General features: G+C 44.2%; 1 protein-coding gene across 8 annotated transcripts in view; it reads left to right on the top strand.

The window, feature by feature from the left end:
• Positions 1 to 26981, top strand: part of ERBB4 (erb-b2 receptor tyrosine kinase 4) — a 484578-nt gene that overhangs the window by 297647 nt on the left and 159950 nt on the right. For all 8 annotated transcript variants that reach the window (XM_015867995.2, XM_015867997.2, XM_032445688.1 and 5 more), the window contains exon 4: positions 15104 to 15238. In XM_015867995.2, coding sequence (XP_015723481.1) covers positions 15104 to 15238 — 135 coding nt within the window. The remainder of the gene's footprint in view (positions 1 to 15103; positions 15239 to 26981) is intronic.

Raw genomic sequence — 26981 nt, 5'->3', positions numbered from 1 at the left:
CAGCAGCCCATAGGAATCAATGGGAGCTTAGTTCTTGCAGCGCATCTGCGAGGAGAAGCACCAGCACCTGCCCGGAGAGGTGAGAGTGCTGCTGTTGTGAAGGGGAGCTGCTTCTGTCTCCTTATTGATTGCGTTATTGATTACAGCCTCTGTGATGTGTTTTGGGTGGATCAGATTTTATCTCAGCCTTTTGAAGCTAATGCTCTGCACCTGTAGAAGGAATGGGAGCTTTTCCAAAGTATGGAGCCTGTGTGCAGCAGTGCTACTGAACTAGATTGTACCACCTGGGTGCAGGCACTGGTGTGTTTGCTCCTGCTGCTGGGAGCAGGGGGCAGAGTAAGGATGTGGGCTACAGGGCATAACTAATGGGATGCTGTGTCCCTTAGCTGACCTCTGGTAGCTGAGGGATGGCAGGAGAAAAGGCAAGATGGGTCATACAGCTAATGAGACTGTGTTACAGTGCATTGGTCATATCGTCTGCCTGGATTTACAGGGAGGGGGAAGTGGTAGACTTTGAAACCTTAAGGTTTCTCCTGTCTGTAATACTAAAGCAGAACATTTCCAAGATCTGAATGCCTGCACAACTACTCTTTTCTAGCTTATTTTTTGGGGGGAAATGTGTTGCTGTTTATGCTTTTGGATATAAATAAAGTAAAAAAGAAGTGTGACATTTGATTTTAAAAGCTTACATGATATGCTTGGTTTACATGCTTTTGATAAAAGTATGAATTTGTATCCTTTGAGCTTTTAGTGGGGATTGTGAAGCACAGGGCGAAGCTGAGCAGTAACATTCAATCTAGAAATGCAGCCGAGATGGTTAGTTTATTAGCAGGTTTATAGTAAAACCAGGAACTGATCCAACAGCTTACGGAGGCAGCAGAACTGGAATGTCCAAGCATTTCATCTGGTCCTTTTGTTACAGCAGTAGGAGCATCGTAAGGTGGAGAGCTCTTGACTGAGGTTCCCAGCAGTAGGTGCTTTGTGGTGTTGTGGTTTCTCCATTTGTCTTTCATGACAACCCCTGGCACTGTGACAGGTGCCTTGTGTTTGCTGTTGCGTGCCCCTCGAGAGCTTGGTGAGACGCAAAAGTGGGGCTTTGACGAGTACTAGAATAAAAGGACATTGTATCTATAACAAGGTTATCTCTATAATGTGAATCTCAGACAGGAGCAAAGCTTTGGAGAAGGCCATTTGCCTTGTGTGTACCAGAGATGGGCGTTTAAGCACACGCAACAATCTGCTGTCCTGAAAGAACTAAGACCTGCGTTGTCTTGTGTCATTTCATATTTTCAACAGCTTTTAAATTAAACCAAATCCATTTATCTTTTTTACTTGCTGAGACTTTGTAAACGAATGACTTTCCATTCTTCTCTGATAGCTCAGCTGGAAATGGACTTTTGAAGGATGATGGTCCTGCGAGTGATGGGGAAATAAGAAGTGATGGGGCTTGGTGACTTATTTTCCAGTTAGCCTTGCATTCCCTGCAGGGAGCTGGCAAAAGGCCAGTTGCAGTAAGTGCTGAAATACTGCCCAGCAAGAGCCCACGGCTCTGCCAGCGTGTACTGCAAGTTCCCATCCCTGAGCAGAGTGGGGTCACCAGGCGTGGCTTTAAAGTTTTCCATTAATGAAAACACTGCATGTTTACAGAGATCAGTGGGTGTGCTAAGTTGTTAGAAACACTTGAACGGAATTTGAAGTCCTTGAGGTAAGGGGATGGTTTCTAGAGGAACCAGTCAGTTCATTTGCTGCCTACAGCAGATAGGAGCATCTCTGAAATTGTGGCCTGTGAGCGTACTGCCCTCAACCAGCAGTGGCCTTTAGGGTGAGGCAGCTGAAAGCTTCTGCAGGCTTCACACCTTGTAAGCCTGCAGTCTATCTGGGATTTATCGTTAACTAAGTTGGCATTTTAATGGGAACTGCTGTGTGCATAAAGAGATGGAAGTCCCTATAAAGTGAAGCACATTTAGTAAACATACTGAGGCACAGCTGAAATGAAAACAAATCAACTCTTTTGTGGTGTAATAACATGCTACCTACACCCTTTTGAGGTTTTTCTCCTTGATTATAGGCGTTATCTGCTTCATTAATTTAAGTACTGTTATTGTATCAATCAAGTGCTTTGCCAGTTTCTGATTGCCAGTCTGGGAGCTGAGTCACTAAGTTGTCTTGGCTAGGAAACAGTTGAGGAATGACAGTTTGGGTATTAATTTGTTTTCCTGAAAGTCTTGATTATTTAAAAAACTGACACAGGATCCTTGTGTTTTAATTGGCTGTGGTGCATTTTATTGGCCTTGTTTATTAGACTTTAGGTGCATTTGGTACTAAGAAACTTCTGAGTAGAACGTACAGCCAGCGATGCATTGCGGACCATGAAGGCTTCAGTAGCGGTAGAAATGTCATAAAGTTACTCAGGATTTTTTGGAATATCTTTTCAATTCAAAACACAGAGGGCTTTTAAAATGGTGAGGGTGGTGGTTGGTGGACGGACCACGAGGCCCATCAGTAGGAATAGGCAGCCAGAGATGTTTGGAGTCGGCTGTGTAGATTTCTCTGGTTTAAACTGATTGGTAACCTCTTCTGTATGCATTTCTGTTAGTCTTTCTAGTTTTCTCTCTAGCACAATCACAGCAAATGAATGAAAGTGTTTGGGAGCCTCTCAGCCTAAAACCTGACTTTCCTTTCAAGAGGATGGGCAGGGTTCATTACAGATGTTTTCCACCACTTAGTACCATGTAAACACTATACTCAGTCCTAAATGTTTATTGTAATAATTTGTGTAATTAGGCCAGGCTTTGGATTCCACAACTGCTCATACAGTAGCATTTAAGAAGTGTATTTTCGTTACAAGGGCACTGACATATATGCTGGACTTTACTGCAGTTCAGTGATTTGCAAGCAGAAGGTGAATTACACAATGGATCAACAAGCAGAAAGTTCTTAAGCTGGCACCTCCTTCTGTGAGATTAGAAGTTAGATTCTTCTTTCTTATGTATTTTCCAAGCAGCAATGGAGGAGCTCAGAGGAAACACTTGTTAGCATCCCACCCCATTTCTGCCTCGCCAGCTGCCTAGCCCACAGTGCTCTTCCATACAGCTCCTTCTTGGCAAGTCCTTGCTGTAGCCCCTTAGCATTAGGAAGCTCAGGATGGGTCTGTGCCATTTTGCTTCAGGGTTTCTTTTAGTTCAGTGCCTTACTTGCTCAGGCAAAGAGCGTTGGCTATTTAAGGAGCAATTCAGCATTACTGAAAAAAAATTCAGAGGTAAAGAACATCGTGTTTCGGTATCCCTTATGTACTGAGTGCTATCTGCTCCCCTTTTCATGCATTAGGGTGGTTGTACTGAATTAATTTCAGAGATAGCTATTACTGGAATAATAATACAGCATAGGGAGAGGACCTGAGAGAGAAAAGATCTCATCCTCGAATTTGCCTGTCTGGAGCGTGGTTCTGTACTACGTGGCAATAATGACATGTGCTGCTGATAAGCAAAACTTTCCTCCATCGGCAGGGTGGTTTTTATCATTTTCTGATAGGCGCAGTCAGTTTGTGTATCTGCGCTCGTAGCAAATTGATTGACTGCTGTAACGCTTACACCAAGGGAAATGTTTTTGCCTACTGTGGCTTCTTTTTTTAAGTTACAAATTTAATAAATCTCATTTTTAATTAACAGAGTAAATATAAAACTGAGTTGGGTGTTTAAAGGGAAAATGTGCAAGAACCCCATGGCTGAACAAAAGCATCTGAGCCTTTTTAGCTTTGAGACACGTTCAGTCTCTTCCTTGTTCTTGACTGTTGAGAAGTATTTGATATGCTGGGAAAGGTTAATCACTCCTGAAAGGGAATCAAAATCATAACAGTAAAATGATGTAAATTCCTACTTAGTGGTGGTTGTTTTATCAGCGTTGGTTATTCTCCTGTGCATGTGATGTGTGGCCTTGTTTTCCTTCTGCCTTCTCATAAATGAGTGCAGTAAGTACCTGTACGTTTTTAGGGGCCGTGGTTGCTTTAAGCTCCTTCCAAGTATCCGTGTGCCATATGGTAGGTTTCATTTGCAGGATGGGGTGCAGCCTGCTGGCACTGCCCTTTCAAAGGAGACGAGTTAAAATCCCAGCAGGGCATGCTGCGAATGAGATGCTGCCAGCACTTCAATGTCTGCCCATTCCGCCACAAAGGTATAACGGGGGGTTTGGCTCCTGAATAAGAGGCAGCTACCGGTGAGCTATGTGGTGCACAAACAAGCTGGGCAGTGCTCTGGAGAGGTCAGCCTGTTGGATTAAGTGGTATGGCATGCACTGGACTTGGGAGGAACAGCTGGTGCTTTAGCAGATGTTTCTGTATTGAACCAGACCTCATCTCTTGTCAGATTTAGGGAAATGCAAACAAGGTTCAGGCTTGTTTGGACTCAGTCCCTTCTTCCATAACTCAGAAGCAGACTAAGATCAGCGGTCTTAGGGAACCTTCTTTTCCCCAGCTGCCCCTTACGTGTTCACACATAAGGAGAAGGTGGTGGTGCTATGCCATTGGTTTACCATAGGCTTGGTTTCTCTGCAGCTGCTTATGTCTGAAGAGATGTCAGGGCTCAGGGACTGTTGATCCACATGGATCAATCTGATGCATGGATTGCTCATATGAGTCTTTTCTGAGAATTTAGTTCTCAAATGATGTAAAGCAGGGAAAAGGGAAGGGTAAGGTCTTCCCACAAGCTAAAATATGAAAGCCAGTGACGGAACAATCAGATATAAAGTCCTGCGGTACATTTGCTGTGACCACAGTTTTCAGCCTCACTACTCTTTCCCATTCCTCCGCTGACTTTGGACATAGGTGCTTTAAGGTACCTCATGTGCAGGAGCAGGAACCCTCACTGGAGAGTGTGCCAGGAAAACAGCAGCTCTTAGATCAGTGATGGCTTTTACCCAACTCCTTTTGTGTCTGCAGTTGGTTTTTCACTGTCTTCCCCACCTGGTGGAATGTGACCTGAAAGATGATTTGGGATGGGAAGATGGATTATTTCTTTGTACTAAAATAGGAGCGCTCCAGGATGCAGCGTGTTGTAAACACCAAAATTAGGTAGACTTAGAGGTGCACTGAAAGAGAAGACCTTCTTCGTTAGGAGCCTAAAAAGGGGGGGTGCTTTAGGAGGTACATCAGCACCGGGCATGTTGTGGGGCTCTGCCTGGCCACCCCAGATTGTCCAGCAAGGCAATCCCTGCTGTGGGTCTGAGGGGGCTGGCTGCTAACTTTGACAGGTTTTTTATTTTAGTTATTTTCATTTAAACATTTACATCGCATCTCATTACCTTCTCTGAGCTGTAATTAGAAATCCTGTGGAATTAAGAACCATTAAGTTCATTGAGATTTCAGCCTTGGGAATTTGCCCAGAGGCACACAGCTTACGGCCTTCATGAGGCTTGACTTTCTTGGAGCTGTCTCCCGCTCCTCTGCTTCATCCAAGCCTTTGTGAAATGGAACCATATTTTCAGTTTCACTAATTAATTGCTCTTGCCAACCAACAGATGTTTTCTAGCCTTTGAAGGCCAGGAACAGCCAGGTATATCACTTGTGCAGCCTCATACTAACTTAGTATGCAATTTGAGCAAGAAGTTTTCAAGCATTTAGGATATCTCTTCCATTAATTTATTTACTTATCAGTTGTGTTGGTGACAATGGATTGACCTTATAAGACAGTGCTAAGAAAAGCCACAGAACATCATGCGGCATGTGCAAAGAGTCAAGCTTGAATGCAAAGGAGCCCAGACCTGACACTGGGAAAGCAGCTTCTTTGTTCTGCCCTCTCTGCACTCAGCACATTGTCTGTTGTGTGCTGGGAAGCTCTTCGGCAAAGAAAATATTCAGACTTGTCCTTAATACTGAGGATGGCAGCTGTAATGACAGGATTGGTGGGTCTGGGTGCTTGCGCTCCCCTCCTGTTGTCTATGTTATTAAAAATGATCTCATTGAAATAGATGTCATTAATCAGTGCCAAACACAGTTTAGCTAGGATGCAGACAAGGACAAACTGCACTATCGCTGCCTGCTGATAGGAAATGTTTGGGCTAGTTTAATGGCACAGTGATGAAATGCTGGAGGCAAACCCATCCTTCTGGAAGAGTGCTCTTCCACCAGCTATGGCAATGGAGGTTAGCCTTGTTACTTCCCAGGTTGCATGGGTACAGGGCAGAATCTGCCTACCATGCAATGAACAGAGATGTTCTATGTGCATGAGGTGCACATCACACTGCAGTCTCAAGTCCATGTCAGTCCAGAACAAGGGGACACTCCTGGTCTACTGAATTGTAATGGAGAGCAGATGGAGTTCAGGGCAGTTCATCTGCTGGGGAAAGGAAGGAGGTGTGTGCTGGGAGTGTTTGCAGCCATGTTGGTCACAGTATTGCTAGAAAGAAGGACAGAAGGGGTGTTTTCATGACAGCTTTTAAGAAGGCAGGTAGGATGATGCCTTCATGGAATGAAGACTGGTGGGAGGTGAGAAGACACTTGTTTAATAGCAAGCAGAAGAACTCAGAGAACTTCAAACAGAGAAGGCTTGAAGAGAAAGATGGTGGTCCTAAAATGTTAGTAGAGCAACTCTGAGCTGTGCCTTGTGCTGAATACTGTGTCACTGTTGTTCTAGTGCCCACTGACCCAAGTGATTGTATAGGCATGATTAAGGTGCTTATTTGCCACTGTAAATATCTGGTTTGAGGTTCATATCTTAAAATTAACTGTGTTAAAAGTCTGTGTTTAAAAAAGCTATTTTTTTGTAATAGCTGCAATTCATTTGTTGACACTGTTTCTTATATTTTATTAGGTACGCAGAACTGGGGTGTAACTAAGGCCAAGTGGTCTGTGGCCAGATGTGATGGTTGAGGAAAGTGTGAGATTTGGGGCTGGAGAGCAGGTAGTGGGCACATGTTGGCTGTGTGCCTGTGGTGTCAGCGCTTGGCAGCGTGAGCAGGCTCCCCAACATCCCATCAGATTCCAAGCCTGAATGTAGAGTGTGTGCAGAAGCGTAAAGCAGGACTGACAGTGACCTCTTTGCGGTTATAGCACAAAAAGGGGGAAAAAAAACTAAGCAAGCTGGGATGCAAGAGGCTCAGACCTTAGCAAACTTGTTAAATAACAAGAAAGGAGTGTTGATGAGAACAATCAGGAAGGCTGTTATTTGGTTTATAGGCTGTCTTCTGGCTGTGTTCAGCTGCAGTGGTGAGAGGGCAAACAGTCCCAGCCCTCTGCTCCAAGGAGCTGTACCAGAGGTGCTGGGCAGCCCCTGTGCAGGAGGCAGGCTGGCAGTTGGACATGAGCATTCCTCAGCACAGCAAAGCCAGGGAGAGGCACGGGTGCTTCCCACCTCAGACAGCTTTCCATTAAAATTCCTCTTCAAAGAGTCAGTGTCGTATCTCAGGACAGGTTGACCACAGGGCCTGGAAATGTATGTCTGTGAACAAATCCCTTATAGAGGTTTTAATCTCAGCACACAGAGACTCTTTCGAGCCCAGAAAAAAAGATGAGCTGGATTATGCAATTGCTGTATCTGGCATCCAACTAGCTGCATGCCAATTACCAGCCAGTATGCAAATGCTTGTACTGAAGCTCAGGATGCAGCTGGACGCAGCTCTGGGCATCCTTCCCAGAGTATTTCCAGCCACATTATGACAGTTTTGAAAGAGAAGGGCTCTGTGGAGCCAGTAATTTTTTACAGCCTTTCAGAGAATGGTAGAAATTACCACTGCATACAGATCTTAACTATTTTATTGAAGGGAGAAGGAATTTCTGCACGCTGATGCCAATCAGGATGTACTTGAGGCACTCGCACTCCAAGACAGAAGGCCATCGGTCTGTTTGCCAAGTGCACGGCCTGAGTGCCAGATGTGCTTAGGCTAGAAAGCAGGCTTCTTGAATTTGTCTGGCTGCGTGAAAAGAATCACAAAATACACTGCCAAGTAATGTCGGAGTTGAAGCTTCCAGGGGTGCTGCAGGGAAGCCCTGCTGCGCTCAGATGCCCCCGGCCCTGATGAGGTTTCTGTTCATGCTGCAGCTTGGCTTCCCACATGAAAGGAGTACTTGGGAAGGATGCAGCAGTGGCATATGAACTGTCATGCAACATTGACTTGCACAATGCCTCCCATAACGAGCTGATTCCAAGAGGACAGGGATGTGGTAGACTCACTGTTACATATTGCTGCAGGTGGAAAAGATAAATTGAGAGCTGCCATTAGCAGACATGAAACATTTCAGGTTTGATCAAAATATTATTTATCAAGTGCCCTGCCAAGGAGAGGCATTTAAACGCTTGTCTGACTTTGTGACACAGAAGTGAATCAGTCAAGGTACGTGTCCTTATCATGGGTGGAGAAATGAACATTTTATGATGAGAATTTTGTAGTAAGTTTAGGGAAGGAAAATATAACTAAGTGTTTTGAGCACTGTTTCTCAAATTTGGTTCACATGGTTGATGCTAAGTGAAAGATGATGCTCTAAGCACCAGCTACAGTGTTCTCTGTCCTGAAATGGGAGGTTCTCAGCACTGCCTGGCATTCCTTTAGGCTGCCTCTCAGGAGCAGAAACCATCCATCTGGAGAGATGCTTCCGTGGCAGCACAATCTCTGAGGAAAAATGAACCAATGCAGTGAGCCAGAAGGAGTGGCCTGGCTGTGTGTTGTCGTTGTGCTGTTGCAGCATCAGATTGGTGTGACAGGTGAAGGAACCGATGTGGATGTACAACCTCTGGGCACGGGTAACATTTCCACAGGGCAGAAGCAGCAGCACTGGGATCTGCTCAGTCTTTGCTGAGAGATTTGGAGGATGCCTGACACAGAGAGCAGAGTCTGTGTCATGAAAGACTGAAAGGCAAGCCTTGGGACAGCTGCTTCGGGTCATTCCATTAGATCATATCACACAGGATGCTCGCTGTTAAAGCTGATCAGACAGCAGAAATAAATGCCAGTACTGCGATATCTGTCAGAGCCTCTAGACGAGGCCTCTGGGATACTGGTGTGCTCTGTGCCCTGCAGGTGCACCCAGCACACTGTACATCATCTGCCCTGGCTGTACATCATCTCTGCTGGATTTCTGCTGAGGAGTAAGGACAGGGTGGAAGGGAGGATTATTTGGGATCAGCAGGTTTTGAGCACTTTGAATCATTGCGTGCCTGTGGCTGTAGAATTTCTTGACACACATGGGTGACGTGCTTTTAGATAAATGGTTTATTCTGCATGGTGTCTTGCATCATGAAAGTGCTTTTTCATCACTTTGCAGTAGAACACTGTACGAACTGTGCTGTAGGTGGCTGGTCATCATGGAGTGACAAAATAACTCGGGTTGCAAGGGACATGCAGGAATCATCTGCTCCAGCCTCTGCTCTTTCTCATGCGTTGTACTGTGTGGTGACCTGTCAGCACTGCATGGGTGCACAGCAGGAATGTCCATCTCGATGTCTGCAGCGCTTCTCTCCTAATTCGGTGACACCACAGGAAGCTGTATCGTTACAGCGTTACGTTTTATACCTGTTAATCTGCCTGTCCTCCCTGAAAATTAGTTTGAGAAAGCAGTAAATCAGGTAGTTGGCTGCTAACACCAGGACTAACATTTGACTTTAGTGATGCAATTATAATCTCCTGAAAATTAATATCCCTGTAACAGAGTCTGTGTGTTATGGTAAAGCTCTTCACCTGCAAAGTCAACAGGGTCAAACAGCTTTCAGAAGCCAGTGATGTGAGTGGGACCAAACAAATGAGGTGGGGAGCATTGTAAACAGCTCCTGCTTCTTCTGCAGGTAACATCTGAAAAGAAAATGCTGGATCTAGGGCTGATCATATGGCTTTAGGCTTGTTAATTAGAACCAAGGGTATTGTGCTGCTGATGGCAGGTACCTGGCTAAGGAAAATTGTTCTGGTTGGAGTCAATGCATCCTTTTATTCTCCTTTACTAAGGTGGAGTAATGAGTGGAGTAGGAAAACTCCATCGGAATTGGAGGGGAAGGAGATGGTATGAGTTTAAACCTGGGCTTAAACATGTAGGGGGAATTGAGATCTAAGTGCACCAAAGCTACAGTGATCATTGCAGAATGTGTTTAGTTAAGCAGCCACTGGTACAGCTCAATCTATCTGGATTATGGAGACATACTCCTTACTTTAGCACAAGCCAAGTATATTTAGTAAAGTATATTACACTGAAGAACAGGACTGTTTCTTGGAGAAAAAAGCACATCTTAAGTTGACTGTTTTCTTTCAGGTAGATGGGATGTTTTTCTGTTACTTGTTTCATTTAGCTGTTTCTACTGCATTCTGTTCTGGATGACTTTCTCCATACGTTGAAGCTCTCGGGGCCCATGTAGGTGTGTTTTATGTGCCCTAAGGTCTCAGTAGCTGTTCAGAGCACAAGGAAAAAATGGGACTCGTTAGCCCGATGCTGAGTTACATGCTGTATGTGGTTCTCTGCAAATGGGGTAGGTGTGGAATGTGTCTTGTAAATCTGTCTCATTTACCCCAAAAGGCTGGGAGATTTTGCAGCTCTATTTCTTTTTACAAAGTAAAATAAATATAATGTTAAATGATATGATGCCTTAAAATTAATAAGGTATATTTATAAGGAAAACTCAGGACATGCACAGAGTCAGGAGTTATCTGAGCAGGTCCATGTGTCCTGTTTGAGTTTGTTTAATATGACGTAAGCTGTAAATGAAGCTGAAGCTCTCTTTGGTGAGGTTGCTGAAGACAGGTTGGCCAGAGCCTGTTGTCCTTTAATGAAGTAGCTGAATGACTCACAGGGACTATGCAGATCCATCCTCACACACTGCTATGGTGAAATGTAGTCCATCCAACTCAGTGAAAAGTAAGGAAATTGCTCATTGTCATTTAGGAAGCAACGCAGATTTTAAAGATTTATGCTCAGTTAGTACAGCCAGCATTCTTAGTTACTGAGCAATTGGACATACGGGCTCATAGCCTGTGCATAACATTGAGCGCTTGTGATAGAAATAAAGAATATTTTGCTGTTGCTGTCGAGCCTTGAAACTGACTTCCAGCTAATGACCCAAGTAATCTTTACTTGAAATTGTGTAATTGAGATCGAAGGCTGCGCGGGGCTTCTAGCTGGTACACAGATTCCACATCCATGAGCTTCTCTGTATGGTCATTGAGCTGAAATGGAGAAGGTTAAAACTCTCATTTTCATTATCAAGCTCCCCCTGTCTCCCGATACAAATGTGACATTTCAATTTTACACAGTCCGACTCTTCTTAAATCATCTGTATAAAAACTTCAAACCTTGATTGATGATGGATGAGCTATTGTCTCCTAAAGCACACAGTTCTCATTACCCTTAAGACATAGCTTATTAATGATGGACCTGAAGTGCTTTCCCAGTGGGTCGTGAGCAATCTACTGTGCTAAGAGATCAAAAGACTTGGTTTGGTATGAAAGTTCCAGGCCAAAGCCATTTTCACAAACGGCATCTCAAGTGTTGACAGTGTTTTGAGGGTGATACGGTATCTGACAACAAATCCCTGTCATCTGGGTGATAGTGGCAAAGCTGCAGCACTGTCAGTGTGCAGAGATGCTTTGGCTCTAATGGAGGCCGACCTTGGAAAGTAAGTGTCATTAATATGCGCTGTACGATGAGTCTGTGCAGAGAGCACTGGTATGTGGTGTAGTGTAAGAGGCAGCTGCTTCATTATAGTGGATAATTACCGTGCAAGGTATAAGGTGTATTCTGTTTTGCTTTTGAGGTTGTTAGTGGATGTTACTAACAGTTATCTAACTATTTTCTGTTTCTCTGTCCACCATAGAGCTAGTGTTTTTCCTTCTCGTTGTGCTTCCTTCCAGTTCAGTGTGGCAGCTGGCTTCATGGGACCAGAAAGGAGCTTTTAATTCGTAACCCTCAATAAAAGTAGCAGTTTTATAACCAATTTTATAACTATTTTAGAAGTAGATCCTACTGCAGAGTAATTGCCAACAGCTCCCAGTGCATATCAACACACAAGTTATTTGCGCTTAAGGGTACAGAGTGGAATGCGAGTGTGTTTTGGCAATTGAATTCACTTCAGGAGTTGGGTAGCAGACCATGGGGGATTTTAATGTACGTGAGAAAAAAGCAGCTGAAGAAAATGCTCTTTTGGCAGGTGGATGAGAAGTTCTTTCCATCTCCAGTGTAACTAGATGATGTATGTGCAGAGCTACTGTCTGTTTGTGTCTGAAGCTTCTGGTGGCTGGTAATGCATTTCCAATGACCCCACTCAAATGTAGAGCAAATGCCTTGAATGTAGCCCCTTTTTGAATGTAGCAGACCAAGTATAAGCTGTATATGTTATATCTTTCTGTGCCTCTATGCAAGTATATGTTTGTATTTGGTGGCTGCCAGAGACCTGTATGTGTTGTTGCTCTTCTGTTGGCGCTGTAAGGTAGGTTACCAGAGTACCTCGTAATCATTCTGCTTCATCTCCTGACTAATGGAAGCCAGAAAGTAGCAGATAACACGGATAATACATTTCTGATTGCAGTCCCTGGATAAATAACCATTTAACAGAATTCTAATAATATGTAGATGTAAGTTACCCACAATCATTTGGCAGCTCTCCACACAATAAGCAAAATAATGACAGCAGTCAGTGGTGAGTGCGCTCACTGCTTTATTTTCATGTAACTTGGTTGAAGTAGTGTGGGAACACACGTAGTTCTATGCAGCTCCATTCCAGGTAGCAGGGCTGGGTTTGGATTAATCGTGTTCTGGTGTCACACAAAAGTTGCAAGATGCATTACCTCTCTAAGGTATTTAAAGTGGTTGCTGCTGTAAGCAGTGCTTGTTCATGCGTCTTCAACAGCCCTCAGCTTCATTCTCTGCAGGAGAAATCAAGCCCACGGGTGGATGTGTTGTTCTGGCCACTGTCTGTCCTTGGCAGGGCCCAGCAGGAGGGCTCCTCCTGCTGCATGGTGAAGTAAAAAACTCTCTTGTGTCTGCCTTCCTTTGCCTGCTCATCTGCGTAGCCAGACATCCCCGCCTTGCTCCTCCTGTTTATTGTTTAACTTTATCGCCCACTTTCAGTGCTGTAAATTAAAAGGAGATGATGACTTTATGATGATGAGTTCATTATACAGTAACTCTTTTGTATATTGATTGTGTTTGTGCTTCATTTGCTTAACACGTGCTGGGGTTTATTAGGTCTTTCCAGGCATTGTTCATGCTAAGAGAGGGCACAGAAGCAGCGGATGAATCTGAGTTTGTTAATTCAGTGTAGCCAATACATCTGTGCTGATTTACACAGGCAGAGAACTCTGCATAAAGAACAGTACAATAGCAAGTGGGGAAAGGGAGCTAGAAGGGGGCTGAGTTTAGATCCAACAGAATGGGAGGAGCAGAGCAAAATCACATTATGGGTTGTACTGAACGTGGAGTTTATGGCCATTCAACAGCTGTAAGAGCCCACCTTATCCACTATGACTCAGGTTTCTTAGGTCTGCTCATGCGGCGAGATGCTGTAGACTTGAATCCTGTCATCTGTGAGAGATGCTGAGGTTTGGGGCAAACACAATTAACCTGGTTTTGGGGGCCAGGCAGTGGGTACGGCAGCCATTATTTGGTGGTGAGGGAAGTGGGGCCGCTTGCTACGTTGGCTCCTCGTAAATCACAGGAAAAGCTTTCATTAAAGAGAAGCCAGTTTGTGGTTACTTTGACTCTGAAAAAGTGTATTTCTCCACAAATTGAAACTGTGAGGAATATTTTAGAGCGAAACAGTGCCTGATACACAAGAACACATCCAAGTTTTTTGGAGGAAGCAGAAAATTTGATGGGTATTGTCATGAGTGAATGCTCTACAAAGCAGAAATGATGCCAGCAGCAGGTGTTCAGGGGCACCGGCTGACAGTGGCACTATTTGGAGTCACGTACCAGTGTTTGAGAAGCTATCAGGGTAGATTTCTCCATTTTCCATGGCTTGTTAGATGTTATTTTTAATCAAAATCTGGGCCATTGTGGATTAGCTGATCCTGTGTGTAGCTGGGGCGACACGGAGAAATCAGCAGTAATCATGTTTTCAAGTGTGCTTCTGAGTCCTCCTTTTTCTGCAGAGCAGAATTGCTAGCAGATGCTGGGCGGCTGTGGGTTTTTTTCAGGGATCATAAGAATATCATACAGCCAAATCATTGCTATAACTCTAATCTGGGCTCTTTTTTTGTATAAGATTATTAATATTGTTGTTGGTTTAGGTTTTAAGCTCCTTTTCAATGAAAAGCCAAGCTTTCTGAGAAATAAGTATCAATACTCTGAACTGATTAATATGGCAGAAAGATGTATTTACAGATGATCCTTTATTTAATATGTTCTTGCATTGGGGGCTGCCTGGCCTGTGTTCTGTGTCCTGCGTGCTCTGAAATGTTAAAAGCACAGTAACTCCTGGTTGTTTGTCAGTGTAACATTGTACTCAATGTAACAGTAGTAACTCAGTATTCCCTCTGAAGCTTGTGACAAGGACTATCAGCCCACCCAGACATTGCCACAGTGCTTGGGATTTCGTCTTAATGTCAGTGTAAGGTGAGACACTTGTGGCCACATGGCACCACTTAATGTCATGGGGAGGTGCCATAAGTAACCAGCTTTCAACTTTCCTTTGCTCAGCTGCGGTCTCTTGTCTCTAAGTGGTGGAGGAGGCTTTAGGCTGACAGCTCTATCCTCCTTACTTACTCCAGGATGAGAGTATTCCTACTTCAGGGGACATATCAGCTTATTCTGTGTTATAAGTGTCCATACGTGTTAATGAAATGAGGCATGATGTGACTGCTTGTGTGTTTGGGAGTCACTTAAGTCCTGGTATTTATTTTACCCACAAATAATACCACTCTTATACACCTGAATGCACTAGAACAGCACAGAAACCCAGTCAGTAAGCTATGAGCTATGTGCCTGTCTTCATCAGGCTTTCTGTATATAAATAAATAGTTCCTGATTGTAAACGTTGTATGCTATTTACCACCTTGTTTTCAGTGTTAGGTGAGGTTACAGCGTGAATCTCCATGTTTGAATTCTGTACCCTCTTCCTCCCGTGCACATAGCAGCAGTAAACTTAATTAGCTGTATGCCTAAAGCCTTACAACTATGTTCTTCTGTTCTTTTGTGCAGAAATACTGAATGGAGGGGTGTATGTTGGCCAGAACAAATTCCTTTGCTTCGCAGACACCATTCATTGGCAGGATATTGTGCGTAACCCCTGGGCCTCCAACTTCACTTTGGTTCCAACAAATGGCAGCTCGGGATGTAAGTACTGGTTTTATTCTTTGTCTTGTCATCGTCACAGCGTGACACAGTATAAATATGACCATAAGTTTGTTCCCGATCCTTTGTTACAGAGAATTATATTTGTACTTTCTCCCCTTTTGCTACATTCTACCAAGTTTGTATGATACTTACAAGAACACATCCTAATCTTCACTAATCCCTGTATCCTTAGAGAGCATTTGTGAAGTCTTGCATTTTTTGAGGGTTTTTTTCTCATCTACTTTCTTCTGCATATTCTTTTATTTCTGGTTATTTCTAATGCTGCCATACTGCCGTGGAAGCACAGACATTATTGTTTGTTATGGAATTGTTCTTGCAGCTTAGTCTGGTCCCTGAATCATAGTGTTCCACCTGTGTTATCATAATTAGCTGCTGGAGTAATTATGGTACAAGCTCACAGATACACACACTTGAAATAAGAAAGGAACATGAAAGAAGCAGGTCTTCTGTTATCTGGTGTGTATCTGTGAAAAAACAGTTTGCCAAGAGTGGGGTGGCCTTCACAGCATCACCAGCATCTCTGGGTTTAGTGTGCTCCCTGTTTTAATGTTCTCGTTTTCCAGTTGTCTGTATGTTGTCATTAATGTGCTTGATCTGTTTCTCTGTCTCCCTTCCCTAGAGTTATTCATCTTTAAATGGTTCTTGGGACAGTAGTGATTTGTGGTGAATTCATCAGTGATGCAATGATATGAAGTGGTTAAATTTAAATTCTTAGTGTAGGAAAATGTTCTCAAAATGCGTATCATACTCTTAGGGTATATTTGGATTGAAGTTCAGGTAGAGGCTGGGAGGAATCTATCTGAATTCAGGAATGACACCAGAGCAGATGTTGTTCTGGGCATTCCTGATACAAGGCTGTTCTGGAGCACTTGCTGCATCCTTGGGTGTCCTGTGTGGATGTGTAAATCACTGATTGCCTCCTTAGCTTCTGCAGCAGCCAAGTAAGACCTTAAATTCTTCAACTGTATGTTAAGCATTCAGAAAACAACGAACAGCCTCTGGATAAAGACTATCTGATTGAGTTTCCTGATTTTAAGCACAAACTGGTTTCTAACCAAGTGCTTTGTGTTCCAGTTGTTTTCTGTAAGGACAGCTTTCTTTTGTGTGTCTCACCTGCTGCCCTCGAAGAAAGAGCACAGCTACTTGAGACACAGCTTCCTGTGGGAGCCTGCCAAACTCCTCAGGTCCTCATTTGCCAGCTCAGGAGCTGAGCCTCTGCTCCTCTGCCTTCTGGCTGCAAACCTGACACAGTTGCAATGCAGCCAGCAACCTTATTTGCATATTAAAAAGCTCATCACTGGCAATGATCAGTTCTGAGCAGAACTGATAAAACCTTAGAAGGTTGGGGAGTGCCTGTACCCTTCTATGAATCTTTACTTCAACACAAGAGAGACTTGGTTGTTATTCTGTATTGTTCTGTTGGGCTTTCTCATAACCTTTGCCAGCTCTTCCAGAAAATGCTTTTGCAATACCAAGGCAATAAGCTCTTTTAGAAAAGCAACTAACATCAATGATATCTTTCTGAGCTAGCAAAAGTTCTGCTTGTGACTCCAGAGGAATCAGAACAAGGTCGGTGCTGAGTACTTTTGGGATCACCACCGGAAAATAATGGAAGTAAATGTTAGCTCCCCCAGCAGGATGAAAGAGTACATGTCTCTCTGTCTGGTTTACTGGGGAAAAGTAAAAGTGGTTCATTTTGAGCTGCATGCAAACATAGGGAGCTTTGCTAATTGTGCTTGATAAAACTGATAGATAGCATAATGTAAGGGGTGACTGGGAGCTGCCTTGTGAGGCATCTTCATTAAGGCAGCCACCCAAATCTTGATTCTTTTCCTGTCTTTGAAACAACACAGGGCCCAGTTGGATGGTTTTTAATTTAACAAACGTAGGTCTCCTTCTCCAAGAAACCAGATTATGTCAATGCTATTCATAAGTGCTGTGAAATTTGGCTTAATGAACTAAATTATTTATTTCTCCACAACTTACGTAGGTGAAAATCTGAAACCTGTTAGACGGAAACCAAACAAATGGCTGAGATGGCTTTAAAGTGTTGTTAAAGGCTTTGGGAAGCGTAGAAGTTAAATGCAGAAATCACCATTCAAAAGCAGCTAAAATTAAATACCTGTACACGTGTATATGTAATATAAACCTTCAAACCAAATCACTGCAAGAATAGTGGAATTTTATTACTGTGACCTGTCAAAAGGTAGGAGAAAGGGAGTATGTTACACTGGCTCACTCTTACTGTTTTTCCACTTCTGCAAGTGATACTCAGAGCATCACAGAGTCTTTAGTACTTTCCTATGTAGGCTATGAGTCGTGTGTTTTGGATCCAGAATATATTTGTCCTGTTTATTTCACATGAATGTATTACATTGCCTGAAGTCTCAGGTGCCTCTGTCAAATGTGAATCTCAACTAAGTCCACTGGAACTTATTGAGTACATGTTGCTCAGCATTACTGAGAATACACTAAGTGCCTGAGATATCAGGAAGGCCCTCTGGGACTCTCTGTCAGAATACCTTGAAAAAAAGTGAATTTTTTTTTACTGCTTATCTGAAAGCTTTCACAGGAGGAGGAAGAGGTCTGTCAGGGCAGCTGTGTCACTGTGTGAATGTAAATCTGCCAAATCTGCTGTGTCAAGTTCAACAGAGGCTGTACTAGTAGGAATTCAGGGAAGTCTGTGTAAAGGTGTTCATGTTGGATGGGGTGGATGGGTTGAGCTGTGTGACATGTGTGGCTCTGAGTTGCAGGAGTAGAGGGAGGTTATGGTTAGGGCTGTTGCACTGTGACCATCCCAGTGTGCTCTCTGACAGAGAAGGTTGTGGGACCAAGAAAATGCTGACTGGCATGAGCTTCAGAACCAGGTAGCCCATGTCTCAGCATCACTAGCTTTGCTTCCGACCACTGCTAGTGGACATCATATCTCCCCTGAAGCCCTACAGATCATAGGCCCCCCGCCCTTCAGAAGTGCCCAGTGCACAGCATTTCCCAGGTTTTCGGCTGTGCCAGGCTGTACTGCAGCAGGTGTTGTGCACCAGCTCTGAGCTCCTTCATCCTTATCCTCAGTGCAGAGACCTGTGTTCAAGCTGCTGGTGCCGCTCTTCTCCCCAGCCACACACAACATCTTAGAGCGGTTGCACTTCCTGGAGGAGGGCACATGCAGGCCTCCCTGCTGCTCCACAGCAATCAGCAGATGAAGGAGACGAAAGGGTAGAGTAAAACGAAAATGCTTTGAAATAGAACTAGTGCTTGTTCCGAACCTTGGATCTGCCAGCTCTGTGCATGCCTCCTCATTTACATCAGAGCTAGACAGAAGAGAATTTGGCCAGTGCGCTCCTGGGATGCTGTGCTCCCTGGATGCTGCTCTTCTGATTCCCTTCATCGCAGGCTTTCATTGTCATTTCAGCGTTAAGAAAGCAGTTGAAAAGGCCGTAGTGTCTTAACTACTGTAATAGAAGTGCTGCAGATGTATGAATCCTAAATGCTTCTTTTCCTTTTTCTTTAGCCTGGAATGATTCTACCCATTTCTTCATGCTCTGATCAAATGCATGCAGAAAAGCTCATGTTAGAAACCTTTGGATTATACACTCATACTGCGAAGATGACTGTGGCCAGTGGCTGTGGGTGTAGGGCTCTGTGTGTACTGCTGCCATGCAATTCACATGTGCACCAGGGACCCTGTGTGTTTCAGCTGTGTGAGGGCAGTTACCTCTGTGCCTGGCATTCTGATTCATACAGTGGAATAATATAGTATTTACTATTGGCACAGCATTTTCTTACTCATATATTTTGGACAGAGCTTTTACAGTGGTTTGTAGTATAACTAGTCTTCTCTTCGAGGTACTCGAAATCTCAAAGTTGCTTAATCAAGGAACAGAGTCATCCATTTAGGTGTATAAGTCAGTTTGTTACTCCCATACTAAAAACCTGTCCTTCTAAAAATAAGCCACAAACACAAGCCGTAGCTTAGCTAACGTGTGGCATTAGCTAATGCCACAGTTTGCTAGAGCGTGTTCCCCTGTTGTTGTATCCATGCTGGATTTGGTCTCCATTACGTAGGCAGAGGCCTGCCCTTTGGAGCTGGAAATCCAAGGTAAAGCTCCAAGCAAGAAATAAAGCAGGGAATAAGGATCGGACTTGTCTAAAATGACTCTACATTGGTAGAACTCCTCCTCTCTGCTTAGCTGGAGACAAAGTGCATTGTGTCAGTAAGGCTGGCTGCTTTCATCTGTGCCCTCCTGTCCTTAGTCGCCCCTTGGTGTGATGGGAGCCCCCGTGTGCCTGCTGCAGGTTCTTACAGGGCACTGTTCAAGCAGAGTTTTCAGTGGAGCTTTACTTTGGAGGTTTTGTTTGTCAGGAAAGCCTTAAAGGTTTGAATGGCTGAGCTGGGGTTACTGTGTGCAGCAAACAGCGTAGGTTCAAATAATCAACAATGTGTTTAAAAGTGCTAAAGTCTGTGGGTGCATATTCATGACAGAGCTGTGAACTTTGGATAATAAAGATAAAAAGATTACTTGGTATTTTTGGGGGGTAATAATCAAACAAGCTGCTTTTTAGCAAATGATTCGGATGAAATACTAGATAGAAGTTAACTAGTGCCCAGCTTCAGCTGAACTTGCGGCATTATGCACCTGTTGAAGTCTTGTGCTGAGCTGGAGTTTGTGCTCAGATCCTGTAGTGCACTGAGATCCAGAGAACTTTTTCAAGCAGAACAGCTTTGTTTGGTGTTGTTCTTAACCTAGTACTTCTCTGTCTAATTGCTGCTGGTAGTGTAAAGCTGCAGCTTCTGAGCCAGGCAGTAGTTCTCCATTCTTGCCGTGATGCATAGGAAGAAAAGGCTTGTTCTTCATCTGCGTGCCTGTGCTTCAGTAAATCCCACAGTGTGTTTGAGGAGGATGCTTTTTTAAAGTTTTTTCCCTCTCTTTTACCTATTGTTTCATGGGTTTGTTAAGGGCAAAAGAAGCCTTCAAACACTGCTAGCTCTAGTGTCCTGCACTCCAGTGCCCCAAAGTACTGCCCGCTTGCCTGGTACTGAGTCAGTACCTTTCTGAAGCACAGCTCACCCACAGCCTGGCTCCTTGTGGAGGTGGTGGCCATCCCTCAAGAAGCTTGTTACCTCCTGCTGCTAGAAGAAATAATGCTGGGTGCCTTTATTTCTGATTTGAACGCAGATGCTGCTGCCTGTTACGTATTCTTCAGCTAGCTCCAAGAGCTCTCGAGTACTCTGCATTTTCTCCCTGCAGCAGTGGGATGCACAGTGTAATCAGCTCACCTCTTGATGCGATTTTCATAAGCTAAATAGACAGAGGGTCTCATGGCTCACACTGTGAGGCTTTTCTTTGCAGCTCTTGAATAATTTCAGTTGCTCTTCAATGTAAAATATTTCTCCATGTTCTTTCAGAATGGAGGAAGTGAAGTGTTTTATCGTGGGTTTAGCCATAACTCTATAGAAGTGAAAATTGTATCCTTTGTATTGAAGCTTCACGTGAGAACCTGGTAATCAATCTGTTCTGACATCCGTGTGTTTCAGACAGTCCCAGCCGTCCCTGTGCTGCTGCTGCCCTGCACTGTCATCTGCTGGGGTTTCAGGCTTCCTGTCACCTACGTGTTCCAGTGCTTGAGGTTTCGGAATCATTTCTAAACTTTTATCTGGCGTGTTGACAAGCATCGTTCCAGGGATGATCCCTGGGAACCACAGCCCTGCTATGCTGCATTAGGTCTTACAGCTGCTTTTGGGAAGTCCTCAAGTAGCTGGTTCTTAATGCATTTTTCAGGTGTTCAGTTCACGTTGAAACATACAGACAAACCTAATGAAGTGTTTACTGTTCAGAAGGAATAGAAGATGAACTAGTCAGTGTCATGGTGCCTTACGAAGTCAGCTCTCAGTTGTCCAGCAGCAAACAGTTTAGGCTGGGGTTGGCTGTACCTGCATGCACATACTGGAATGGGGCTGAGCTGTCTGACGTACTCTTCTCTGCACTGTATGCATTCAGTTGAACCAGTGCTGACTCCATATTTTTTTATTGCTTTTCTTCTCTTTTCCTCTGTTTCTCTCTTGGGGAGCTGCTATCTACCCTATTGCCTCTGCTACTTAGCTAGTACTCTTTCTAAAAAGATATTTCTTAAAAATGTTGCAGTAATTGAAACACTTAGCAAAAACTTAGCTTAGTAGAGCTGTTTCTTTATGTCAACCTACTTTAAGGCCTGATGGTAGCTAGCCCTGGTTTAAAACAAGCTGTGATGAAATTAATACAGCCCCAATTAAGTACCACGTTAATAGAGGCCTTGTATTGTTCACAGAGCATAGTAACTTGCTGGTAGTATTGATAGGTGCAGTATTATAAGTTGTACCATGGGATATTTAATTCTGAAGTAACTACATGATAGTTATGGCTACCTCAGATCCTTACAGTCTCTTCTGAGGGTCCCACCTTCCACAGGTTCTCAGTGATGCTGTGGCTAAGTATGTTGAATGTTACATGTGCACTCCAGCATTTCCAAGCAGACTTTCCAAAGCAGTCTTGTGCTGGACCACATCTCTGGTCCACTACCCTGGTGATCTGGGGAGTCAGGTAGCAGCGTGGTAGCAAGGATGGAGTCCTTTTGGGTGAGCAGCTGGCTGATGGGTTGGGCTCAGGGGGTTATAGTGGATGTGGTTATGTCAGGCTGGCAGCCGGTAATTAGCAGGGTTCCTCAGGGTTTCATTTTAGGGCCAATTTTCTTTAATGTTTTCATAAATGACTTGGATGTAGAACTAGAAGGTGTTTTGAGCAAGTTTGCTGGTAATACTAAACTGGAAGGAGTCGTTGACTTGATTAAAGGTGGGGAAGCCATGAGGAGAGATGTAGACACATTAGAGAGCTGGGCATTCACCAACTACTTCAAGTTTAAACAAGAGCTAGAGCTGGATTCTACACCTGGAAAGGAGCAATCCTGGCTGTCTATATTCACCCCAGACTGGGGGATGAGAAGCTGGAAAGCAGCAGGAATGCTGAGAGGGATCTGTGGGTCATGGCCCCAAGCTGCTAGAGCTCAAGAAGCATTTGGATGGTACTCTCAGACATATGATTCTTATGGTTCCCTTCTAACTCGGGATACTCTGTGATTCTTTCCTTTGGGTGGCACTGCAGTTAGTTAGCAGAGCCTCGTGAGAGCTGAATGTGGTGTGGATTTAAGAGCATGGGAGGCTTTCCTTTAGACCAGAGGGTGCCTCCTGTTGCAGGTGGAACAGTGAACATGTGTCAGTCAGAATCAGTGGTACCCAACCACACATGAGGTGGCTGCCTTTTGTGCCATTATCTTGCAAGCGATTTTGTTCTTGGAAGCACAGTGGTTCTGCCCTGAAAAAGGCTGCAATAACAGCAGTGTTTCTGTATTCTGGCTGGAGGAAAGGAGCAAAGTGACTAATTCACTCTTAAAGCCAACTTTCAGAATAGCTGGTGTCTCATTTTGGGGAGTACATCCAAATTGGAAACTACCTACAGAGAAAATGGCATTCCAGAAAGTATGTGCTGAAGACATTTGTTATTGCAGAGCTGGTTAAATTATAACCTTTCATAGAGGTGAAGACTTTTGAAGTTCAATTAACATTTTAAATGCACATTTGGAGAGCAGTGAGTGGGGCCTCTGTGTGGAGGTGGTCCCGAACGCATTCCCTCATGGGTGTCACTGGGGCAAAGCAGGAGCAGAAGCTGTTCTTTAGCATTGCCTGAAAGCTTCTTCCATGTAGAACACATCAAGCACTCGCAGTGTGATGTTTCAGCAGCAGTTGCAGTTTCATGGATGTCTCAGATGGAAAGTAAATTTAAATCGGAGACATCCAGCAAGTCCTGCCACTTCTTGCTCAGTTTATGTGGAAGCTGCTCGTCCTGCCATTAAGGAAGCTGTTGTCAGGACAGGCGTTTTGTACTTAGCTGGAAATGAAAGACAGATACAGTAACAGAAGGCATTTATTTTAAAGGATAGTTTTTGCTGGGTTGTATAACTGAAGATGGAGGAATACATGAATGCAGGGCTTGTTTTCTGTGTTGGTGTAGCAAGCTGCACTGCTTGAAGGTGATGGAAATGCTTTTCCCTGTCTTAGAGCAGTGTTTGGAATAAAGGGAATCGGTTTAGTTTCCTAATAAATAACTTCAGTCTGTGTTTTCAGAAAGGATTTGTCAATTGGTAAATGTCCTTGAGACAGATTTGAAAGGCATGTGGACCTGGCTTTTAACGGAAATACGCTCCCTCTACCAGCTGAGTTCATGGAATAAAAAGTAAGAAGAGCAGGTACACCTGGCTAATGCCTGTAGATAATGCTGGGAGGACACAAGTCTTTAAGCTGCCAAAGCCTAATCCAGGGATCTAGCATAGGAACTGCTGCAAAGCCAGCATTCTTAGGGTGTCGTGGGCTCAGAGAGGATGGGATGGGGAAAGCCAGCACTGACGGTCTCTGTAGAAGCTCTGACACGGGTGTCTCTCTGCCTTGAAAATACTTCAAAAAACAAACCAACCCCATCTCTGATACAATTCTGTCCTGTTTTAATGTCTTCCTTTCTTCTGACAGCATCTGTAGGGAGTGAGTCATCCCTCAGGTTGAGCCAGTGTACCAGGCTCTTGTATAAAGATACTACAGTGTGGTACTTGCTCTGTAGCTGCAGAATTGAAGCAGCGCTCCACACTGTATTTTGTGGCAACTCCTGGTAAATGCTTATCTTTTGAAGGCAACCTGTGTGTGTATAATGTATTAGTGTGCACCACCTGTTTATAAGCAGATTGGTGTTTAAGCGGTATATTACACAAGGGGGAGACTTTCAGCGTAAGTGAAAGCATCCCTTTCCATTATAAGCAGCTTGCTTCATCACAAACACCGGTGTTTCTTGAAAGTAGGAAATAAAGCCCAATACTCCAAATATTTTAAACGGTCTAATTGAACGGTAATTGGCAGATTTGTAGTGGGTGGGTGGGTGGAATGGCTCTTTCACAGCAAGCCACAGCTGCTTTAGTGAGCTGCCTTTGAAGAGCTGCTTAGGGAAGGAAAAGGAAAAGAAAGACTGAAAAATCAGCTGCTTAATTGCATCTAGTAGTTCTTGAAGCTACTGCGTGCCTCCACCCTTTGGTAGCTGGCTGCTGCTTGCTTTGCAGGACACACATCCAGGCACGGTGTGGTCAGCTTTGTGCCACTGTGAGGGGTGCAGTGTGCTGAGGGGCATCTGTGGGCAGGCTGCTCCAAAACACACAGACACGGGGTTTGCAAGTTGTTTAGTACGAACGGGTGCATACAGTGTTGGACTTGATTACCAATTCACTGCATTACGTCCATGTGATAGAATGGCCACGGGGTCACCTCTGTGCTGATCTCTGATAGCTGGAGATTATCCTGGAACTCGCACTCTGAAATCTGTTTGCATGATTATTTTTAGTGGGTATTTGTGGACTTCAAACACTAAATGTAAGTAGCAGAGTACATAGCCGAGCGTTGTTTTCCAACAGAGAAAGGGCCTCTGTGGTCTAGTTATTGTTTTGTAATAATTGCTTCTGTTTGGGCAGCCAGAGATACATTTTGAAGAAGCAGTTGGATTTGGATGAGCCTATTAGGACACGTAGCCAGAGGTTGTCCAAAACTGGACACTTAATTTCCTGGGGATGAGGGAATTCTCTCTGAGGTTTCCACTTAGTTGACTCAGGATTGGTTAAAATGTCAGCACACCCAGCCAGGCTCTGGAAGTACTGCATGGCATCGAGAACAAGTACAATGAATTTTAAAGCCGCTTGGATTTCAACTTTCCATTTCCTTTCTCTGTGGTTATTACTTTGTTTAAAAAATGGAAATTGTATGTCCCGCTGTTCAAACTTTATTACTGCTTTGGCAGCATTGCTAGAACATTAATAGAGGACGTTATTTTGATTTACGTGGTATTGACTTAGTTGATCTGTTTGAGGAGTGGAGGAGTTGGTATTAAACAAGCACTTGAGCACCTCTACATTTGGCATTTACTTTTCGACGTGTCTTTGAGTTGGCTGAGCGCCTCCTTTGAAAATTCCCTTTAACAGCACACAGATTTTTCTCCTGGGCTTACACACAGTGCCCAGAAAAGATACCTGATGGACCATGCCCTCTCCTCTGCCGCAGAGGAAAGGCCCAGTAAGTAACAGCCATGTGGTTGAAGGGAGCTGATGCTGACAGTCTGTGTGCTTTAAGGCTGGCCCAGATGAGGCATGGAGTTCCATTTCTATCCCACATAGCCCCATTTATCAGCACAGGTTCTGCTGCATGTGTGCAAGACTGTGTGTGGCTCGCAGAGGGCGATGCACTTCATTAGGAGTAATGATAATAAGGGGAGATTCCTGGGGGTTTGTTGCTCCTGATGAGCCTGCCAAGCGGCAGGTACCACTTGACCTATCTTTAAAAAAGCTAGGTCTTTCTGGCTGTGTCTCCCAATTTGCTTGGGATCCCTACGTGTGTGTTCAGAAATGCGTTTGATGCTGATTGGAACTAATTTGCCACCACAGTGGGGGGAATTGGCTTGCATTGCTCTGCGCTAACAGCTATAAGCGGTGATAATTAATAGCTCCTAATTGCTTAATCAGTGTAAAGTTTTGCACCACATCATATGCAAAGGTTTTCATGTTATGTGGGTGAGCAAGCCCCCAATTAATGCATCAAGTCATACAGCCTTACCAGTGCTGTCAGTTCCAGGCAGAGAAAAATAGCTGGTGTCTTCATTACCCCCCTCAGGTCCCTTTCTGCAGTCGTTCCTGTGGCCTGAAGACATTTTTCTGTAGCAGCTGAAGTAACATTACAGAGCGCTTGCTATCAGCTCACAGCTGTCAGTGATAAATACGAATTCACTGGCCTGAGCCCGTTTGGTGCTGCTGACATGCTCTTCTTGGCTTTCCATTTATTCCTTTACCTCTGGTGGCCAATCTCTCTTAAAATCAAAAGTGCCTGCCACCAGCATGTCTGCTGATACTCTGTAATTTCAGAACGCTCAACAGACTCCCAGTCCCCTACGTGCGCGAGCACCGTCTCCATCACACATTACTCATAGAAATGAATCCCCTTTGGCTGTTAGTTTTTGTTTGCTCTGGTGCTGGTTGGTGTTTATCTCCGCTCCCTCTGCCCTGCCTCTCCCTCATGCTGTCCCCAGATCCCCTTTGCTTTCAGCGCCTGTCTCTTCATTTTGTAGACCTATCTTCCACACCAGGTTCTTTTCAGCTGCCTGTGTCCCAGTCCCTCCCCATTTGTGTCTCTCTTCCTATCTGCTAGGGAGGTCAGGGAAGATAGAGGTGATGCATGAGGCTGGGTGGCAGACTTGTTAGTCCTTGTTGGAAATGATAGTTAGCTGAAGTTTGCTTTCAGTTCAGCTGTTTTCCACAGCAGTAGTAGTAATTTCAAGTGCCATGTACAGCTTGTTAGAGAAAAGCTTGGATTTGACTGGATTTTATTATTCTGTGTTGGAAAACTGGTGGTAACATCCAGAGGTGCTAAAGCAATACAGTTCGATGGCATTAGAGGATCGGGCTCTTAGATTTCAATAGCCTATAACATTTATGTGGAAAGGAAAAGAAAATGAGCACTAGGTGTTCCTGTCAATGCTCTCTTCTCTTTCAGGAAGTTAAACTCTACTCTTGCAAGGCAGATCTCTTCTGTTATAAAGTAAGGAAATGGTGAAAAGTGTGAGGGTCTGTTAATTACTGAACTTTTAAATCAATAGAAGAGATCTGATGACTTGCA

The sequence above is a fragment of the Coturnix japonica genome, chromosome 7 (genome assembly GCF_001577835.2).
Source record: "Coturnix japonica isolate 7356 chromosome 7, Coturnix japonica 2.1, whole genome shotgun sequence".
Taxonomy (NCBI): Eukaryota; Metazoa; Chordata; class Aves; order Galliformes; family Phasianidae; genus Coturnix; species Coturnix japonica.
This window is presented reverse-complemented; position numbering and strand designations above follow the sequence as displayed.